The 19,899-nt window shown below is 42.5% G+C and overlaps 1 protein-coding gene across 7 annotated transcripts in view; it reads left to right on the top strand.

Moving 5' to 3' along the window:
* Positions 1–10,774, top strand: part of ADGRV1 (adhesion G protein-coupled receptor V1) — a 235,158-nt gene extending 224,384 nt beyond the window's left edge. For 6 of the 7 annotated variants that reach the window (XM_077936223.1, XM_077936222.1, XM_077936224.1 and 3 more), the window contains 2 exons: positions 3,498–3,675; positions 10,319–10,774. In XM_077936223.1, coding sequence (XP_077792349.1) covers positions 3,498–3,675; positions 10,319–10,437 — 297 coding nt within the window. In that variant the 3' untranslated portion in view covers positions 10,438–10,774. Of the gene's footprint in view, positions 1–3,497; positions 3,676–10,318 lie in introns of those variants that run through there. The other variant, XR_013394656.1, reaches the window with a different exon arrangement.
* The last annotated feature ends 9,125 nt before the right edge of the window (positions 10,775–19,899 follow it).

The raw sequence follows: 19,899 nt of genomic DNA, 5'->3' as shown, positions 1-19,899 counted from the left end.
GCTGAGTTTGATGGGGCATACAACCAGGTAAGTGAATATAGGATTGCAGCCTCGTTTAAGCCCTAATTGGACACCTGAGCAACACATGCCAGAGATGTGTGTGTCGCAGTGTGTAAGGGTGCATGCGCTGGCCCCACTCCCAATGTCTTCTCCCCACTTGCACTTTTCCAAACTTCTCAACTTGAGGAAGAAGTTGTCTGAAGGGGGCTGCTGAGCACATCTGAACAAACACAGAAGCTCTTCACACCTTTATGTTCAACATGTGGAGGTTTCTCGTGGAAACATGGGTTGATGGGAGCAGGGGGTTGCATGTGCAACTGTGCTGCCTATTTATTTATTATCTAAAAGGTCTCCAAGCAACTGACATTTAAAAACATACTCATAAATACATTATACCATGAGGAGGGGGAAATCTAGTGAAGCATTAACGTTTCATGCAACATGCAAAAATACAAACTCACTCACCCCGCTGGCACAATAGAAAGCAGCGATAGAAAGCTTGGGCAGTACACTAACAATACTATACTTTTTTTGCATATAATAATAGACATTTTTCATTATCAAAGATATCATACATCCACAAATACAGCACACTCACTTAATTTAGTAGTGGAGAAATTAATATACAGCACTGCACATCAAATACAGATTATAAGCTGTACATATAACATGACGGTAACCATGTCCAAAGTGAGCTTTATTTAAAGTTACATGTTTATGGAATGTTTTCATCAAAGAAAGGTTCTCAAAAAAGAAAGAAAGAAAAAAGAAAAAGTGGACTGGAACAATTTCATTGATTGATTGATTGATTGATTGCCCATCATTCATGCTAATGTCTCAGGACAGGTTACAGCATCAAAACACAATGTTAGAAACAATTTAAAGCAACTTACAACCATAAAATAGAATATAAATGAACACAGTACAAAAGGAGACTAATAGTACTACCCTTGACAACAGCAGTACAATAACTGGGCACACAGATTAGTGAAAGTCTGATGAAGCAGCAAGGCTTTTTCTACTAGTCAGCTAAAACTCCCGTGGAGCAGGCCTGTTGGATTTCTCCAGGGGCGATGGGAATTCCGTAATACTGGCGCCACCATTATCTTAGTAGAGGATAAGGTCATGCTGACAGTGGTATCACCTGGAGCAATGACTCTGCTTGATCTTAACTTACAAGACGTGAGAGAAGGAGAAACAGAAGAAGACACTCCCTAAGATATCCTGAATGCAGGCCGTTTAGAGCTCTGACAGTCTACAGCAGCACCTTGAATTTGCCTTGGAAAAGACACTGGCAAATTGTACAGGTTAAAAAATATATATGATGATATTGCCATGCACATGACTTCTAGCTCCAATTCTGCATTTCAAAGTTGTTATTTCTGGAGAATTTTCAGAGCCAGTGCCACATTACAGTAGCCAATCAAAATGCCACTTTTTCTCAAAGACATTTTTTCTGATATTTCTCAGATTTCTTTTTTCATTCTAGAAAATAAAGCCCTCTTTGGGGGGGGGATAATATTATTTTGTATGTAGTGGCTGCTGCTACCCTCTGTAATGCCCCAGAATGACCCTGGGTTTAGGGAATTTCTGAATGCAAAATGACAGCCGGGTTTCTTGCAGCAGCAAAAGAGAATCAGAGAGAGAGACACCTTAGGAAAAAGAGAAAGAAGTCAGCTCCACTACTGATTGAGAGTTCCACCTTCAAGAAACTATTGGAGAATTTCACTTACCCTCACAAGAAATGTGGTGAAAAGGTCCCTCCAATTTATCTGCTCACAGATTGGGAGGATTTTGAAAGGCCATCTACCTGCAGCGAAGTGAAGAAGTTATTGCAGCATTATAACCAATGCAGCAACCCTCAATCTTAAGAAGCCAGCAGAATTTAGGCTAGCAGAATTTGCACTGGCATAAGTTACCCTTATTTCAAACTCCTTCCAGGAGCCTCTGGGAGGGGCTACTGAGCTGGCAGATGAGTGTGTGCTCACGTTTTCCGGTTTGGGCCCTAGATCACATAAGCAAGCTATACAGGATTTGGAATAGGTTTATGTCTGTCCTTGTCCTGTTCCTCCATGCTCCTGGAATACCCCCTTTGGGGGACATATTCTGGATTAAGTTAAACTCTGTTAATTTCTACCAGCTGAGCCAGTGAAGCCACAGCTAAGCAGGGGGAGAAAGTAACACAGCCATCAGGCTGGGTGAGCCCTGGCTCATCTGGGAAAGCCCAAGATCCATGAAATCCAAACTCACCTTGGCACATCTTGGGTTTGGACTGCACTGTAATAAGTCCTTAGTCTCTAAAAATGGTCCCAGCTATTGAATTAGCTAAAGGTAAGGTAATGTGTTGCTGACATCATCCGTCAGCTGGGCGCCTAAAAGCAATGTTGGAATTCAGGAGCACTTCTTAATTGAAATTGCCATATAAAATGATGAATGTTCATTCTGCTTGCATCCTGACCTTCCTCAGCATGGAGTTTTATTGTCACACAACCAATCTTGAGGGATAGTGGCTTGCTTAAACTGCTCAGCATCAAACTACAAGTTACACAGCTAGCCTCTTGCCTATTTTTTTTTTTTAAAAAAATAAAAAATTTAAAAGAAGGGATAAATAGGGGCAGAGGGTTAATCCTTTTCCTATGTTGTAAGCCCCATTGGAGGGTGTGAGGGTGTGTGTGTGTGTGTGGGTGTGTGTGGACAGGTATGAACCTGCATTTTTTTCTGCAACAGGCAGTTCAATCAAAGATAATGTTTTGGTTGGCTTTGAGTTAGCTTCACATTTCAGCAGGGATTTGAACTTCAGATAGCCAAGTCCAAACCTAACTGCTGTGCAACGCTGCCTGTCTAGTAGTATTAGTAGTAATAGTAGCTTGGACAAAAGTTGGGTTTCTTTTTCACTAAAACATTTATTCATACCTGGGCTTAGTGTGCTCAAGGCAGCTAGTAATAGTAAGCATACACACACACAAAATTGTAAAGGGTGGAATTGAACATTTTGCTGTTCCAGAGGCTTCATATCAGCTTACCAGATGGAACAGTCTCTCCTCCACCTGTGAGCTGTGGATGGGGGTGGGCCTTCTCCTGACCCTCTCAAAACCAACTTGGGGGGGCATGGTATCAGTGGGGAGGAAAGTAAGAAATCCCCATTGCAGAAGCCCCTGCACAGGACTTCTGCTGATAGGGTTTGTTAGTGGTCCTGTCCAAAGTATTTTAAATGACCATAGTCCATTAAAGGCAGCCAAAAACCACTAAAATATCAGAGAGGAAATAAAAATTGCAATCTATCAAAAATCATTTAGCCAGCTTCATTAAAAAAAAAAAAAACTTCAGTAAGGCCACAACCATTAATGACCTAAAAATCATCCTTAAAAGGAATGTTTTAATTATCCAGTGTAAGTTCCCTATCCCTGCTCTAGTCATATCACTAGAAAATTGAGAGACGCCTGCAAATTATAATGCAGAGAGTAATCCTCTGCCTCTTTCTCAATGTTTTCCCAAAGATGCCTGCAGACTGGGAGAGGGCATCTCTAAGGCCAGGCAGCCAGGCCAGTGCTGCCTTTAAACAGAGCCCACACAATGGCAGTGCCTACGCAACTCCGGGAGGGTTCAGCAGCGGCTCTTTAGTGGCTGATGAAGAATCACAAGAGTTCGATGATCTAATATTTGCTTTAAAAACAGGTAAGTGCAATCTCTCTTCTTTTCAGAAGCCCACATGTTATGCTTTGGAATGCAACTGGTTTTTCTAAAGATCAAGTGTGCTCTTGCTAATGCATTATGTCTGGCAAATCAAATTGTAGTGGGGAAAAATGTTTTAGCACAAATGCTTATTTTCTGTGCTAAAGTTAATATGCAGATTATTTTAAAGACCTGCAAAAACAAATTGAATGAAAAAGCATTAAGCTTTTTGTTTTCATTCTATGCGAGTCAGGACACTAAGCTAGTCTGGAATGTTTAATGGATTTTCTCAAGTGCTCAAGGTAAACTTTAGCATGTATGAAAGAACTTGTGTTCTTAAGGCAATGGTTCTTATAGCAGCGCCCCCAAATTTCCTGCACTAAGGCCCTGAGGTTCATTGTTGTTTGCATTTGTGTGGAAGAAGTTGTACAGGAACCAAAACACCATCAAGGGGAATAAATATTTGAAGCGGAAGATCAATCATGTGGGCCAATTCAGGACAGACAGTTCAAAGCTTACAGGATCCAGGCAGCTCCTACAAAAAGTGAGAGGAGCAGTTAAGAAGCATGAGGTCACAGCTGAAGGAGGCCATGAAACAGTCCAAGGCAGTTAAATCTTAGTGGGATCCAAAAGTGATGCACAGGGGATGGCTACAGGCAGGAAGAGAAAGTTAGAGAGAGAGGATGGACCAGGAGCAGTCAGAATGAGTGAGAGTGACACCAAGGAAGGAGCTGGTGGGGCTGCTTGGATACCCAGGAGGCACATAGACTGCTAAAGAAGACCTCACAATTGCTTGCCATTGATTCAAGTCATGCCAACTCCAAAAGGGCTGTTGTGAATGTGATTGTGGCAATTTCATTTAGCACGGTACTTCCAGTTTGCACATTACCTTCTCCACCTGAATGTTGGCAAGAGCAAATACGTGTATGTATAGGTCAGTCAGTCATATCAGCTAAAAATCATTGTTGGTCCCAAAGTGTTCACATCTGAGGAGGAGGAGTCCTGCTCAACACCTTGTCAAGGGCACCTACAAGGAGGTGCTAGTAGACCCTCAAAAATTAAAAGCAAAGCAGTTTCTATACTGCCTATTGAATAAGCTGGGATTAAGACATGCGTACAAAAGCTTTATTCCTATGTGACTCACGTACAGTGGACCCTCAGGTTACTTTACCTTTGGGTGACGTAACTTTCGGGTTGCGAACATGGCAAACCCGGAAGTGTATACTTCTGGGTTTTGCCATGCGCACATGCACAGAAGCCCTCTAACACGCTGCATGCATGTGCAGAAGTGGCACCTCATGTTGTGGACTTTTTGGGATATGTACGGACCCCTGGAACAAATTAAGTTCGTATCTGGAGGGTCAACTGTATAGGGCAATGCTGCATTGAACCAGGAGCAGGGCTGCACTTTTAGGCCTGCCTGCAACTTCATCCCACAACTGAATGTGGCTTGTGGTTGTCAGTAAAGAAACCCCAATGTGCAAGCTCCTGCTCATGAGTAGGGACTCCACAGAGTCAACTAAAAGTACAGCCCAACTCTTGATTCCATGGTACACCCCCCAACACACAAGTGATATGTGAATAAGGCTAGAGAATGCATGTGATGCTATTAACTTATAAATGATGTTGGGCACAACATGAAAAATGTGGAAAGAGCAAGGTGAGATCTTATGCTGAATAGCCAGAGTATATTGAGTATTGGAATTAGCTTATTGATCCATTCAGGCAGCAGTTGCCACTGCAGGCACCTTGTTGGGTCTGCTAATGAAGCACTCTCCCTATTTATATTTATATGTGTGTGTGTGTTATTGGTTATATATATATATATATATATATATATATATATATATATATATATATATATAATTGGTTATTACAAATAACATGAAACAATACAAATAATGGATATTAGTCACCAGGTACAATGCAAAATACAGTCGTGATATGTATAAGACATGATATGTATAAGACAAAAAATAATAGCAGCCGAAAAGATGTATGAGTTACATCTAGGTCCCTCTGTGTTATAGTTAATAAAAGAAATAAATATAAATCAATTATTATTTCTCCAGTCTTCACTCTACAGCTTTATGTAAGTTTATCAGTCAAAGTCAAGTTCTATGCCCTGTCATACCACTGGTGGACGGTACATCAGCCTGCGTCTTTCCAATGTAAGCCCAGCTCCATGCATGCTGCCACAAGGAGGTGTTTTGTCAGATTCTTACAAGGGATATCCTTGTTGCACCTTCTAAAAAAGGATTTATTTCAATGTCTCTGTGAAGGAGATCACTAAGGATTATAATAACTGCATTCCAAAATGTCTGTGCTTCTGGAATCTCCCACCAAAGAGGGAACCATGCACCAAGATTTTGACATCTTCTTCAACAAATGGATGATAAGAAATTATTAATATAATGAGGTCTTACAGATGTCCAGTGCCATTGATGCACAGATTTTAACACGGATTCCTTCATTTTAATGGATATAGGCTTAAAGGGGGATGCACATCACAAAGCTGTCCATTCTCCATCAGAAATAAAAGGGTTATCACACAGAAAAAAGAAAGAAAAAAATAGTCCCCTGAATATCAGCTTCTCACAGTTGTTTGAGCCCTCCCTAAATTGATAATCTAATAAGATTGTGCAGATCTCTGCAACCACCTCTTTCATACTCCTTGAGCTGGTCTCACAAACTTTTTCAAACAAAGTGAGGGACCATGATAAACTCAGTGCATTTTTGATTAGCACTCAAGTTCAAAGCAGGAAGCAAAGTAAGCTTCCGATCCCAGAGTTTCCGTTTTGGTACTGCAAGATGGGCAGAGCTGATAAAGAAACTGGACTAACAAAATTAGCAAGGGAATATGAAGCACAAACCTCATAATTATTGTTGGAAACACGCAGGCCAAGGAATCTACTTTCCCAGTATTAAATCATGAAATAGCCCTGTGAGGTCTAATGTGCTTTAATCTGATAACAAATTGGTCGCATTGAACTCTTAGCCTTCTGTAATAGTTTTCTTAGCAGCTGTGCATTGAAATATTTTAGGTTGGTGCTTCGCTGTTTGATGACCTGTTTGTGTTCCAACACAATGTTGTTACTATTATTTTTAAGAACTAGTTTTTAAATATTGGGATTTAAAAAATAAATAAAATAAAGGGGCACCCTAAACATGTTAAAGGTTCAGATCCTGCAGATGTAGCAATTGCAGTTTGATATTTAAGCACATCATAAGCATGCTTAGCACTGTGGTATAAAATGAGCCATGCCAGGCTATTCCATTTGGCCTTGGGCTATGCTTTTTGGTGGTGGCTACCAGCAGTTAATTCTGGAAATTTCATAGTAGGACACTTCTGAAACACCCTGTGTATAAAGGAAGTTACTTCTTAATACACTTCAATCAGGAGTTCAACTATGGTTCTACATAAAGTTCCTATACTTTTCTTTAACAGATTATCTGGCAGCTCTGGGTCCCTCAAACTGTGTAAGCCTTCTTGTCAAAACAGCCTTTTACTGCAGTAGATGTTCTTTGTCATCTTACTGAAATGCCTTTTCCTTCTTGACTCCAAAAGCAGCTAGCTATAGCATATTAGTCCCACTGTGACCTTTTCTGTAGCCTTATTTTAGATACCAATTCATTTCATTTCTCTGAACTGAGCTCTTCCATTTAAAAAGAAAGTGAAAAGGCAGCATCTGAGAGGCAAAAATGCCATGGAATCTGAGGCCAACAGGCTTCTGGAGCACCCCAAAATATAACTTTACAGAAATGGTGGTTATTTACAAGAAGGCTTGATTTAAGAGTTGCCTTTCTCCAAGATGTCTGAACACTCCACTGTTTTCTACCCCAGAGAGCACAATCACCTCATCTTATGATCCTGCATATACGTCTGGGTGTTTCCCCAAGTTACAGGGAACCAGGCAGAGGGCCTTCTCAGTAGTGGCGCCCTCCCTGTGGAATGCCCCCCCCACCAGATGTCAAAGAGAACAACTACCAGACTTTTAGAAAACATCTGAAGGCAGCCCTGTTTAGGGAAGCTTTTAATGTTTGATGTATTATAGTATTTTAATATATTTTTGGAAGCCGCCCAGAGTGGCTGGGGAAGAAGAGTCCACCACCTTCTGATGGAGTCCATTCCACTGTTGAACAGTTCTTGCCCTCAGAAAGTTCTTCCTAAGGTTTAGTCAGAATCGCCCTTCTTGTCATTTGAAGGTTGGTTCAAGTTATCCCCTCTGGAGCAGCACAGTTGTATCTGCTTTTGGAAACCAGCCATTCACTCTCTCAGAGCCTCTTCATCACCTCCCATGTCTCCTCTGCTCCTAAAATATTTTTCTTTGAAGAGTCACTTGGTCATTCCTGGAGAAAAAAGGAGAGATGAGTATTGCTGGGCAGCAGAAAGACCTGTTTGGAATGAAATCCCTGCCAGTCTCCCATCTGATTTGCATTTCACAAATTGTTTTCTAAATGAAAACCTGGTAACACTTGGTATCCTGAAAGCATCACATTGGCAGGACAGCGAGCCAGATTTATTGCAAGGACTACACCTTTGAAGACAGTGGATTTGCAGCAGGAATGATGCTGCCCAGTCCATCGTACCTCTGTAGCCCTTGGTCATTTGTAACTGGTTTTGCTGGAAAGTAATGCCTGGCATTAATCTCTTTTAGCATTACCATGTTTAATTATGCTTGCACGCACTTCTGAATAAATATGGATGGCAAGTCTTGAAATGCCCAGATAGGGATTGGGCAATATTTAAAAGCTGTATTTGCTTTTCCTGACACCAGAGCACAGAATGTTCACCTAGGCAGCAGTAATCTGTCTGTGCCACTTGCAGAAGAAACAGTGAAGAGAGGAAGCAGAGTTGTTTCACCTGCTTTTGGTTGTTGTCATTCATAAAGAATTCAAGCGCTGTTGAAGCTGCGTCCACCATCATCCTAATGGGTCTTGCCCTCCCTGTAGAGAAACTTCCTAGAGGCATGAACCCAGCAAACCGATCTTCATCTTGATGTAATGCTGGTGGAAGGAATCCTTCAGCTACTGCTGGCCTGGGCCAAGCTTTGTCAAGAAATGTTATTGCCATCTGGGAAATCCCTATGGGCATTGTTCACACACTGAGGTCCTGTTCTTCATTCAGGTGTTTTCCTTGCAGAAACAAAAGTCCATTAGGGCAGAGAGGGTGAGGAGTTTTGGACGAAGCAGTACGAACAACTGGAGGAACTTAAACCCCTTTCACATTGGGAGGGTTGCCTGCACATTATGCGTGACCTGCCCTTTAAAGGCTAGAGGTCTCCAAGAAGTTTCAGCAAGAGGGAGGAACAAAGATCCCAGGCTGCACAAGGAAATAAACAGAAGAGTGCTGTTTTTCCACCTCAAAATCAAACACTTAAACAAAAATAATATTTGCCAAGCTAGGAGAAGCAGTGGAATTTCCCTTGTAGGATTTTCTGGGCTACTAACACCTTGCAACAAGAGAAACTAGTTAGAGGATTTTCCACCACAAACATGTATTATTTTCATCTTTGCTTATCTGTTAACCTGGGAATTGAAGTCTTGCAAAGGGGTTATGGCCCTAACAAACAGTTTTGAAATATCTTCACAAAGCTGCAGTCCACAGGGCTCTTAGTGGCAAGCCATGCTAGTTAATCCAGTTACAAACTAGTTTAAATTTATACTTCAATCAAGCACTGTTTTAGGATTCTGTCACTTCACTCTGTTTTGTGTTTTCAAGGACATGGGTAATTCTGTTTGTGTACATTCACATACACCATCAGCACAAGTCCTAAAAACTTCACAGAGGCAATACCGCAGCTGTACAGAGTTATATATGCAAGGCCAAAGAACTTTCTGTTATCTATAATTGCAGTTTATACAAAGAAAAATCCAAGGAGAGTGAGGGATGGGAAGAAGGAAAGAAAAGACTGCAAGGGTACACAAGAAGCATTTAATTTATTAATGGCCCGCGGTGTTTTGAGTTGACGGGACCTTCAGAAACGACTTAATTCATCTCATCAGTGGTCAGCATAAGATTCTTGCCTGCCACAGCAGCAAACCATATATATTGCTTTAGCCAGTGGTGGACTTGGGTATTATGGTGCCCTGTGCAAGGCCAACATTTGGTGCCCCTCTCCCTGTCCTCACACTGCCTTCCCAAAGGCAGGCAAGGATGCACCCGGCTTTGAGAAAGAGGTGCAAGGGCTCTGTCAGGGACCAAGAGCCCTGTCACCTCCTTCCCACAGCTGGGAAAGTGCTAAAAAGGCTTGGGAAGGAGACAAGAGGACTCTGGGACCCTGTCAGAGCCTGATCTACCTTCCCAAAGCCCAGAGCCTTGCTTTGATTGGGCACCCCTTCAGCTCAGCACCCAGAGCATGCACATTGCTTGCACAGCCCTAAATCTGCCCCTGCTTTAGCTGACCCTGGAGGAGCTGGGATGCACATGTCGAAATACACAGGACAGAAATACGCTGGGCTGTAAATTGTTTCTAGCACAGCTTTGAGGTCTCTTCTTTCTTTTGCACAAAAATCCAGACCAAGAGAAGCTATATTTGTAGCAGAATAATAAAAGAACAGAGCAGGTTTGCTCTCTGCTGGATATACTGCCCTTTTTTTAATGTCCGAGCCTCCCAAATGTTATCATCCTTTCTCTTCCTTTCAGGTGCAGGCCTCAACATCAGTGACACCGAGTCCTGCCCCGGCAGCCAGGACGGAGGCACGATGGTTAGTTCCCAGATTGTAGAGCTTAGAAGAATACCCATAGCGGACACTCATCTCTAGTTCCTACGTCATTTTTATTATTCCAATCTCCATGTTTTTGTAACTATTTTTTTTTCTTTTGCACTAAACCAACAAACCAACAGACCCAACTGCTACACAGCTGTGTACTAGAATGCTGTGAATTATAAATGGACAATTAACAGAAATGATTTTCGTGGTTGTGTGTAAAAGGGAGGGCTGTAAATTTTTACAGGGGCTGAGCTCCTGGCTCGGGTTTGAACCCATTAATTTAGATGCACATATTCCATCAAGTGTAGCCTAATTTTTTTTTTAAAAAAACTAACCTGTATGTGCATGGGTGTTCTAATAAAAATTGATAGAGTCCATTTGATAGAGACATATGTGTGTGGCTGATCAGTCTACCAAAGTTATTGCATTTGTAGAGCCGCTGATTATTTTAATGCCATGGATTCTTTTTTGGGTATGTTCTGCTTTACTTTTTTCTGCCCTACAAGAGTATTATTCTCCTCCCAAGGAAGGTTAAACATAATCTTACCCTGAAGAATCTGCCTGCAGATTATTAGAAAACACCTTTCTGTTGCCAGCCTGGCACTCACCAGTAATATCCCCTGCAGTGTCTGCAAAAGGTCTGAGTAATTATGACTTAAAAATCCACAATGCATTTGTATTTTCACTCAATTGGCATTCTGTACACTTAAACATGCCCACATTTCTTTGGATGCCAGGACTGGACACCCTCCCTTCCATTCCAGAGAACTTCTTCCTGTGAGCAGTTACTATAGTGGCAGATGCAGGTGCCTTTTTCCATTGATGGCTGGACATGCCTGCACCATTGTATGTTCCTGGCTCTTTTTCTGATCCTTTTTAGATGTGGCAGCCACTTTGTGTTACACCACATCCTCTACAGCCACCATTCTGTTATTCTATGCCCTCACAGCCACTATTTTCTGATTGGCACCCGCAGCACTTTCTGCAAATTCCACATTGTCCACTGGCCCCAAAAAGTTGGCAACCCCCTGATGTATGGGCTGTTTTCTCTTACTTGTTTTCTTTTAATTATTGTTTAACATCAGCGTTTTCAGGTATGACTCAGTTCAGCTTTGAATAGCTTGCAACTGAGAAGAATACAGAGCCCATTTCAAGCAATTCTAGAGATAACACACACACCTAGGGGGTGGGCAACATACCTGACCCTCCTTGACCAATGTATATTCATTATGGCTGAGGAGAGCCTCTTGCAAGTATTCCTTTCAGATTCTCTAATGAACATAAATAGATCAGGGTTGGAGCTTGCCACACCATCTCCCAACATGCATTCATTATTTCCAAAAGCAAATGTCTGAAGAAAATGATTATAAAGAGCATTTATCAGCTATAACTTAGCACACTGATCAGGTATGGAAGTGTACAGTAATACATTGGTTGTCAAATGGCTTGGCTCCCATACAAATTGGCTCCCGAACGCCGTAAACCCGGAAGTACGTGTTTCGGTTTGTGAACGTTTTTTAGAAGCCGAACATCAGACACGGCTTCCGACTGAGTGCAGGAAGCCTTGGTTTCTGAATGGTTCCAGGAACGGACTCCTGGAATGGATGACAACCGAGGTACCACTGTAATGCGATTCTCCTCCACCACTTGGGAGCAAATGATACAGATAATTTGTTTAGCAAGTTTATTAGATGTACACTGCAGTTTGGTTACCATCTGGACATCTCTATTAATCTTGTCTCTCTCTAAATGCCTTGAGAAAGGCGCGAGGAGAGCCATGAGTTGAGCACTGATGTGGCTTAGATGGTTACGTAAAGAATCTTCTTAGTGGGTCAGAGAAAGAAGAAAGAAGAAGAACTTTCAAAGTTCTTGGTATTGCAGGACGAAGATGAACCAAGATAACGAAGGAGCAGTCAAGGTCACTAAGTGCTGGGTTAGTGTTTGTTTACAATCTCCAAGTGCTCAGTATCTAAATAATATGTGACATTGCAAGTTATTTGTCCTGTAAACACTTTCTGACAGTACACCTACTCTCTGCTTCTGGCGCATTGTAGCCTCTATTACGTACATTGATCTGTGTAGTGAGGACAGGTACACTGTTGGATGAATGTCATGCTTGTGTGTTTTGGACCATTCCAACTCCACAGTGCTATGAATACGAGTTGCTGATATACAATTGTTATGAAAACAACGTTTCAGAATTCTGCAGTGTCACCGTAACAAGAAAATTTGCCACAAGTTGAAAGTTTCAACATAACCACCACAACCACTTGCTGTGGTTATAGCTCCTGCTAATTTGTAATTATTCTCTCTAAAGATTATATACTTTCCATGGTAAACACAAAATTTGATACATGAACAATATTTAAATAAGAAACTATAGAATTTCTCTAATAATCAATATTGAGTCATTCCACAAATATGGAGAGCAGAAAAGCTACCACAAAGCTTTTCTTTGTAAAAAATGGAATATTATCATAGTGGCCTGGTGTTTTTAAGAAGTAAACACACATTGAAGACACTCTCCAAAAGCTGTCTGGAAGCATTTATCATTATCTCTTCTGCCATTTAGGACAGGACAGTCCACACATTTGGCATTCTGTTGGAAACAATTCTGGCTGAAGCTGCAAATTGCAGGCTGGAATGGTAATAATAAATGCTCAATATATATTGCTTTTATCTAGCACTTTGAGGAATAATATGATTATTTGCATAGTGATTAAGGAGGAGAGACTGCTTAAGCAAGATCCCTTGTTTGGATCACACACTAAGCCAAACTTTGGCTGCTGTGCTGAACCAAAAGGACCCAGGAGGAGCAAAATGGGGTGGGCTCCTCTCCAGGAGTCAGCATGACCTCAATAAACCATTGTTTGGCTTATGATGATGTGCAAATCAACCTAGTAAGTTCCATTGAGCTCCAGGTAGCTTACTTTTGAGAAATTGTGCTTTTACGACCTTTTATTTGACGCTAATCCTGTCCCTGAAAGCTTCAAGTTGACAACAGTTAGAAACAGCTACTTACATTCCCTCCAACATCCCACTGATCAAATTTGGGACACTCGTTTTTTGGTCCCAAATTCTCGCAGAAGCCAAGCGACTCACGGAAGACGAAAAAAACAAGTGTATTTTGGTCTGGCACTCTGCCGTAAGAATCAAAATAGGACATTTTGGGATCCAATCAGAAGCCAGGATGGCTTCTGTAATTCTGGGGTGTCCTGCTCAAATCAGGATGGTTGAGGGGTATGTACTTAAAATATTTAAGTATCATTCACACATGCCAGGAGCAACAACAAAAGTCAGACACTGGAGAACTCCTTCACTCACCCTCAGACACAAACAATAAGGTCTATTCTTCTAGAATAGTCCGGCACAGCTTGTGATCTGCTGAGCTGAATGCAGCCCTTCAGCCCCTCCGCCCTCCAGCAAAACAACTTCCTGTATCTCCTGCCTGTGCAAAGTTGGTGTGTGAACACCTGAGAGCCCAAATGCCCGAGAGCCCAAAAGCTGTGTTGGCCTGCTCCCAGAAAAAAAAAAGTCAAGCTCCCACTTTTAAAAACTTTTGGAGGGAAGACGAGAAAAGATTCAAAGCTGGGAAACTTCAACATAAATGCTCCACATGGCAGTGATGTTTGGACATCACTACAAAGCAACCTATTGAAACTCAATGAAACACAGAACTACTCGATAGGGAAAGCCAGCATGTTCTTCAGCTTTGCCCAGAATGCTACAGGAAGTGAATGCAAATGCAACATAGCTGGGGTATTCATGTTCTCCATGCCTTTTGTTATGAGGCAGATGGAAATGAAGGACTTGCTTATTATCACCCTTTGACTTGAGACTTTTCAGAACTCCCACCTGATATGGCTGCATAAAGATGTTGCAAACGCTTCCATGGCTGCTTTAAGCACTGCTGCTGGAAGGAAAGAAAAGGCGGGGGTGTGATCCCAGGTGCTTGGAGGAGGGTTTTATTTTGGGCCTGAGAATTGTTTTTATAAAAAGGAAAAAAGGGTTCCAGTACTCACCATGAAGTTGTTTCAGCAAGTGCCACACCTTTAACATTTAGAGGGGGAAAGGTGCCGGTACAATGAACCCTTGAGTACCGCCCCCCCCCCCGCCACCTCCAAAAAACACTGGTCCTGATGCATTTCATAACAATCCTTTCTGGGGGCATGTTATGAACAGCAATTCTCATTGCGCACACACTAGAGCTACCACTATAGCGATGCCTGTTGTGCCAAACGAGAATATTCCATTTAATTAATTTCATTCATTAATATAGCCACTCTGTATTCAGATTATACCAGAGTAATGAAACAGAATTGTATAGAAATAAGATACATAGATCATAAACGGTATTTAAAAACCACCAAGAATTAAAATTAAAATGTGTGATGGAGGACAAGGATGCTCTCTGAAGTGGGGGGTGGGGCAACCGCAACAGGGACTTTGTGCTACAGTCAATTTGGTACTGCAAGTCCCTGGCCCACCATGAGAACTGGCAGTGATCAGCATTGCAGGGGTCAACAGCTTGTGACTTGCAGGGATGACACTTTGAAATTTCTCATTTGTATGGAAAAGCTCTCAATGGCACAGGCCAAAGGGCTTAGTTGCTCTATGAAACCAGATTGGGCTGCTTCGCATTGGTCAATGCTCCTATTGCTCATCTGTCCACTAAAAGACCTTTGCACAAGCTCTTGTTCCAGTGGGAAGATTTCAACATGGTTCTATTAGCTGAGGCTTGCCCAACTGTTCGGCAGACGTAGCACCCTCTCAGATGTTGGCGTGTCATGAAGTACATGCTACAGTTTGTACTCAGAGACCTTTTTAAAAAAAAAAAATGCCAAAAACACAAAAGCCCTGCAGCTTGCTTCATTCTCACTTCTCCGAATGCTGACTGCTTCTGTCTCTGTCATGTTATACAACTGGGCTGGTTACTGGATCCCTGAAGCTCTGTCCTTGGAGCAAGTCTGAATGCTGCTGCTAGCAGCCAGCCCTGGCAAGTTTTCCTCCGGTTAAGCTGACGTTGCTTGCTGTCTACTTTTAATTTCTCTTGCCTTCCCAAACGAGTACACTCACCAAGGAGAAGTTGGTTTCCTGTTAGCATGAAATGTTGTCAGCTGCCAAAAGGCGCAAGGGACAAGGGAGGATTGCATCGGAGCCCTGCAGCCAGATCACAACACTGAAGAGGAGCAGTATTTTTGGTGGTTCCTTCCAATGCTGATTTAAAAATAAATCACTTCTCCCCAGAATCCCAAGAGGATTTTTTTATTTAAAAAAATCTTGTGATTACCTAATAAACACAGTAGTCACATTTCAACCATATGCAAAGGGGATAAATTAGATGACATTATTCAGGCCAGTCCCATTGAGAGCAACGGCAATACTAGCTAGCATTTACACCAAGGGTGGGGAACCTCAGGCCTGGGGGCAGGGGAAGGAAGTCCTCTCTCTTGCCCTCAGGACTTGTAACCATGCCACACATCCTGGCCCCATTCCACACTCTTGATTAGCCCAAGCTCTGTGCTTTTCTCAGGTGCTTTCAGCTGGTTGAAATGTGTCCTTGCAAGCAGTAATGCCTCTTGGGTACCTGGATGGAGTTTGGAGAAGTGGGTGGGTGGGTTTAAAAATTCCTGGGCATGCCTGCCTCTGCCCTGTGGCCTCCAGGAGGTTGCACAAGAGAGTATATGGTCCTCAGAAAGGTCCCTGATCCCTCTGGTTTACAACATAGTAATAACACGTTGATTACATGTCAGCATCTGCAATATTCCCTCAAGTGGCAATGAGAATTCCCTGGCTTATGTGCACTTTTGTAATAAAATTATCCTCACTACTTGACAGGAACGCCCCCCCCCCCCATTTATATCCTACCTTTTTACTGTGGAGCTCAAGTTAGAATACACAATTCTCCCCCTTTTCATTTTCTCCTCACAACAACCCTGTGAGGTAGGTTAGGCTGAGAGAGAGAGAGGCTGGCCCATTGTCACCCAGTGGATTTCAGGGGGATTTGAACTTTGCACTCTTAACTACGACACCACACTGGCTCTCTGACCCCCTGGGCTGTTAAGGTTGTTGACATGACTTTGGCTCACCAAGTGATACCGCACACTATGTTACGTTACACCTTGATTAGGTTATCATTTGTACTTGCCCTCAGACACCCTTGATATTTAGACTGTGCCAATAGGGCTCAACCCAGTGACATCAGGTGTTCCTGTGCACATGTAGAGCTTTCTTGCCCACAAATCTTTCCCAATTCACTTCAATAAAAGAATGGATTGCATGATTACAAGTGGAGAGCTGCCCCTCTGCTGAAGTGAAGGGCAGCCCTGTAGCTGTGGGTCATATAACAGTAGTTCATCGCGTGGGTATCAGCAAAAAATATCATTGGACACCCCCCACCCCCTGTGAATGTTACAAGACAAGACTGATCGTAGGGTAATCAGTGTGAATCATAGAGTTGAAGTGAGGGCCCTTTCAGGAAATCTAGTCCAAGCCTTTGCTCAGTGCCTGAAATTCAGAGCTAGAGCGCCCCGCAATAGACAGCTGTCCAGTAGGGGTGTGCGGGGGGGGTGATGCTTCAGGGCCCAGTTCAGCGCTTTGGATCTGCCCCAGACTGTTTTGAGCAGCACCCACTCCAGCTTGGATGTGAAAACCTCACACTCTGGTAAGTAATTTCAGATAAGCTGTGACACTTTGGGTGCATAGTTAAGTGCCTCTCCAGCTGCAATAATGTTTTTATTTCTTTGCAGAAATTGATTTTTTAAAAATATCAGGCATAGAAGCCCCTTCCGAGAGGCTGGAGGCTGCCAAATTTCATATTATTTCATATTCATAACTCATATTGCTGCTTCTGCTTCCCAGAAACCCCAGCACCACCACCATTGTCATGTTCCTGCTTCCTCCTTCATGGACTGAGTGACATTCCATTCAAACATGAAACTGAACACTACGGCACTAATGCTTGTGCAGTCACATACAAAGACAAATGCAGACACAGAGTCAGGCAGGTGACTGAAATAGAGAGAGACCTTGAAAGCACTCTGAATGTAAAATCAAATGCAACTACGATAGGGTCGGAACTGAAGGGGTAGAGGGAACAAAAGCCTAATGATACCCATCACTCAAGGCCGAATAGACACAAACAAGAAGATCAAATAATAAAGATCAAATAATGGATTGGGTTTTTAAAGGAAGCATCTTAGAAGAGGCTTGGCCTAGATGGGAAAGGATTTTAGGGAAAGAATAGAATTAGACAAGGTTTAGAGAAGATAAGCCAAGGAACAATAAATTATTTCAGTGTCCAAGCTCCTAAGAGCACGAACTAGCAAAGAACAGTTGTGAATAGTGGCACCGTTCTCATGTTAACAGCTTCCCAGTGAGCCCTTTTCTCCAGAATAGCCATTGGTTATATCTAATCCTGCCATCTGAGGCAGCAGAGAACAAGAATTTGCCCTCTTTCCAGCCCTTCAGGTGCTATCATGAAGGGTACTGTCAGGTTCCTCCTCAGTCTCCTCCTCCTCCAGGGAAAACATGCCCAGTCTCCTCAACCCTGCCTGTAGTAATGATGTGCCTTTAACAGATTGCTTCCAATGTAAATTCACTCATAGTCCCTAAAAGTGTCCTCAATATAGATGCCAGGGAAGTCCTTTGGTGGCTTGAAAATCCCACCTTAGAAGACAACTGAGCTTTTCAAGCCTCTAGTTTGAACTGAAGCAATCCCATCTCCCAAACCCTGTAGTCCTCAACCATCCCCAGAAGTCTTCTCCACCAGCTCCCAACCTTTGTTTCCTGAACTTACACAAGAGGATAGGCTTGGTGGCCTAAGGGTGAAAAATGGAGGGCTTTCCCTCTGATTAGTAGTGTTCTAGAAAGATGGAAAATCAAGAAAACTGACCTAGACTATCCCTATTTCTGAGGCAGTTTTAAGCTTAGGAGGAGGTTCCAATGAATATACCATACAACATAAAGTTTGGCAATCTTTTAATGTTTTAGGACCAAAATGACTATTCTTTTTTAAAGTGAAGAAGCAAAAGGAGTGAATACATTATAAAGATCTTTTTGATGGTTAAAACACAAGTTTTTAAATGCTAGTGCCAAACATAGTCCACACAGGATAAGCAGCTTGTTCATCCTCAGTGTATGCATAGGCTTCCTGTCATTGCAAGGTTCCCCACTTACACAACAGGACTTCCTCTCCTCTCCCAAATCTTCCGCAGAAGGTTGAGGAAACACCTAGAACAGATTTAAGGGGTGCACAAAGGATGGAGAGGGAGAGAAAATTCCATTGCACAAGCAGAAATCCTTGCACTGCCAGAATGCTCACTTAGTTCAATGCTGGATTCCAATAATATATGTGAAGCTTACATTCAAATGGAATATTATCGGGACTGTGCATGTTATTTTCATAAATGGCATCCCATAGCTAATTCTTTGGTGCATTTTTATTCCAGAAGAATTTATGCACAAAATGGCTGGCTTTCATTTCTCCGTATGGTTCTGGGTACACTGTTACTTGTTTCCTCCTTTTTAAAGACACTAGCATCTGACCGCAATGAGAAGTGAAAAACTTTGAAATGAAGCTGCTGTCCTTGTGAGGCCAACAAGTGCCCACAGACACCACAAAAGGACCATTGGGGGATCACATGCTGCTCACGTCCATGTCAGATGTTCCCTCTCTGTCCTTCCTTGAACAGAACCCTTTCAGGCTTCGCTAGCAGACAAGCAGTAGTTTGCCGCAACACCATCCAAGCCGTCTGTTCTCTAGTTGGTCCTGCCTATGCAAACCTGGTGTGGAGATAAAATGCACTCCTGGGACTACAGCCTTGACCCACTATAAGCCACTTAATCCACCAAAGGCTTTTCAGTCTCAGGCCACTTCATAGGCAGAATTTTCCCATGAAATGACCTCATGGCACAGGTGCGGAGTCAGCTCAAATAGTGGGCTGGCATACTGTCACTTTTCTTGCATGCCACCTCCTTGTGATGGCTGTTAATGGCATTCAGAACCTGATGTGTTAAGTTGTGGGTGAACATATCAGACAACACAGCAATTCTTCAAACAGCTCTTGTTTATTCACAGGCCAGAACAGAACAGGGCTGAAGGGTTCAGCCAGCCTGCTTATATAGAGCTCCACTACAACGCAACAGTAATCACTTTCTGTAACTATCCAATCACCGAACGTCACTTTCAATCCCTTATTTGCATATGTGGACCTGAGTGAAAACTATCTACAGTATCCCCCTGCTGGCCCAGGGTGAGAACTTCAGTACATAACATGATGCATTTGCCAAGCCGCAAAAAGGGTTCTGCAGGCAGGCTTGGTGTGGCCTGTAGGCTATCTATCTAAAAAAATTCCAGGTTCAAATGGGTAAGTATGAAACATACACATGTGATTTCACTTCTATGACATGATTCTCTCACCACCCCACAACTTTATTTAGAGCAATTTTAATATGGCTTTTGAGTTCAAAATTCTCAAAGTGGTTTACAAATTAAAACAGGCAATATTTAAA

Source organism: Podarcis muralis, chromosome 11 (genome assembly GCF_964188315.1).
Source record: "Podarcis muralis chromosome 11, rPodMur119.hap1.1, whole genome shotgun sequence".
NCBI lineage: Eukaryota > Metazoa > Chordata > Lepidosauria > Squamata > Lacertidae > Podarcis > Podarcis muralis.
Note: the sequence above shows the minus strand (reverse complement) of the source record. Positions and strands in the feature narration are given on the sequence as shown.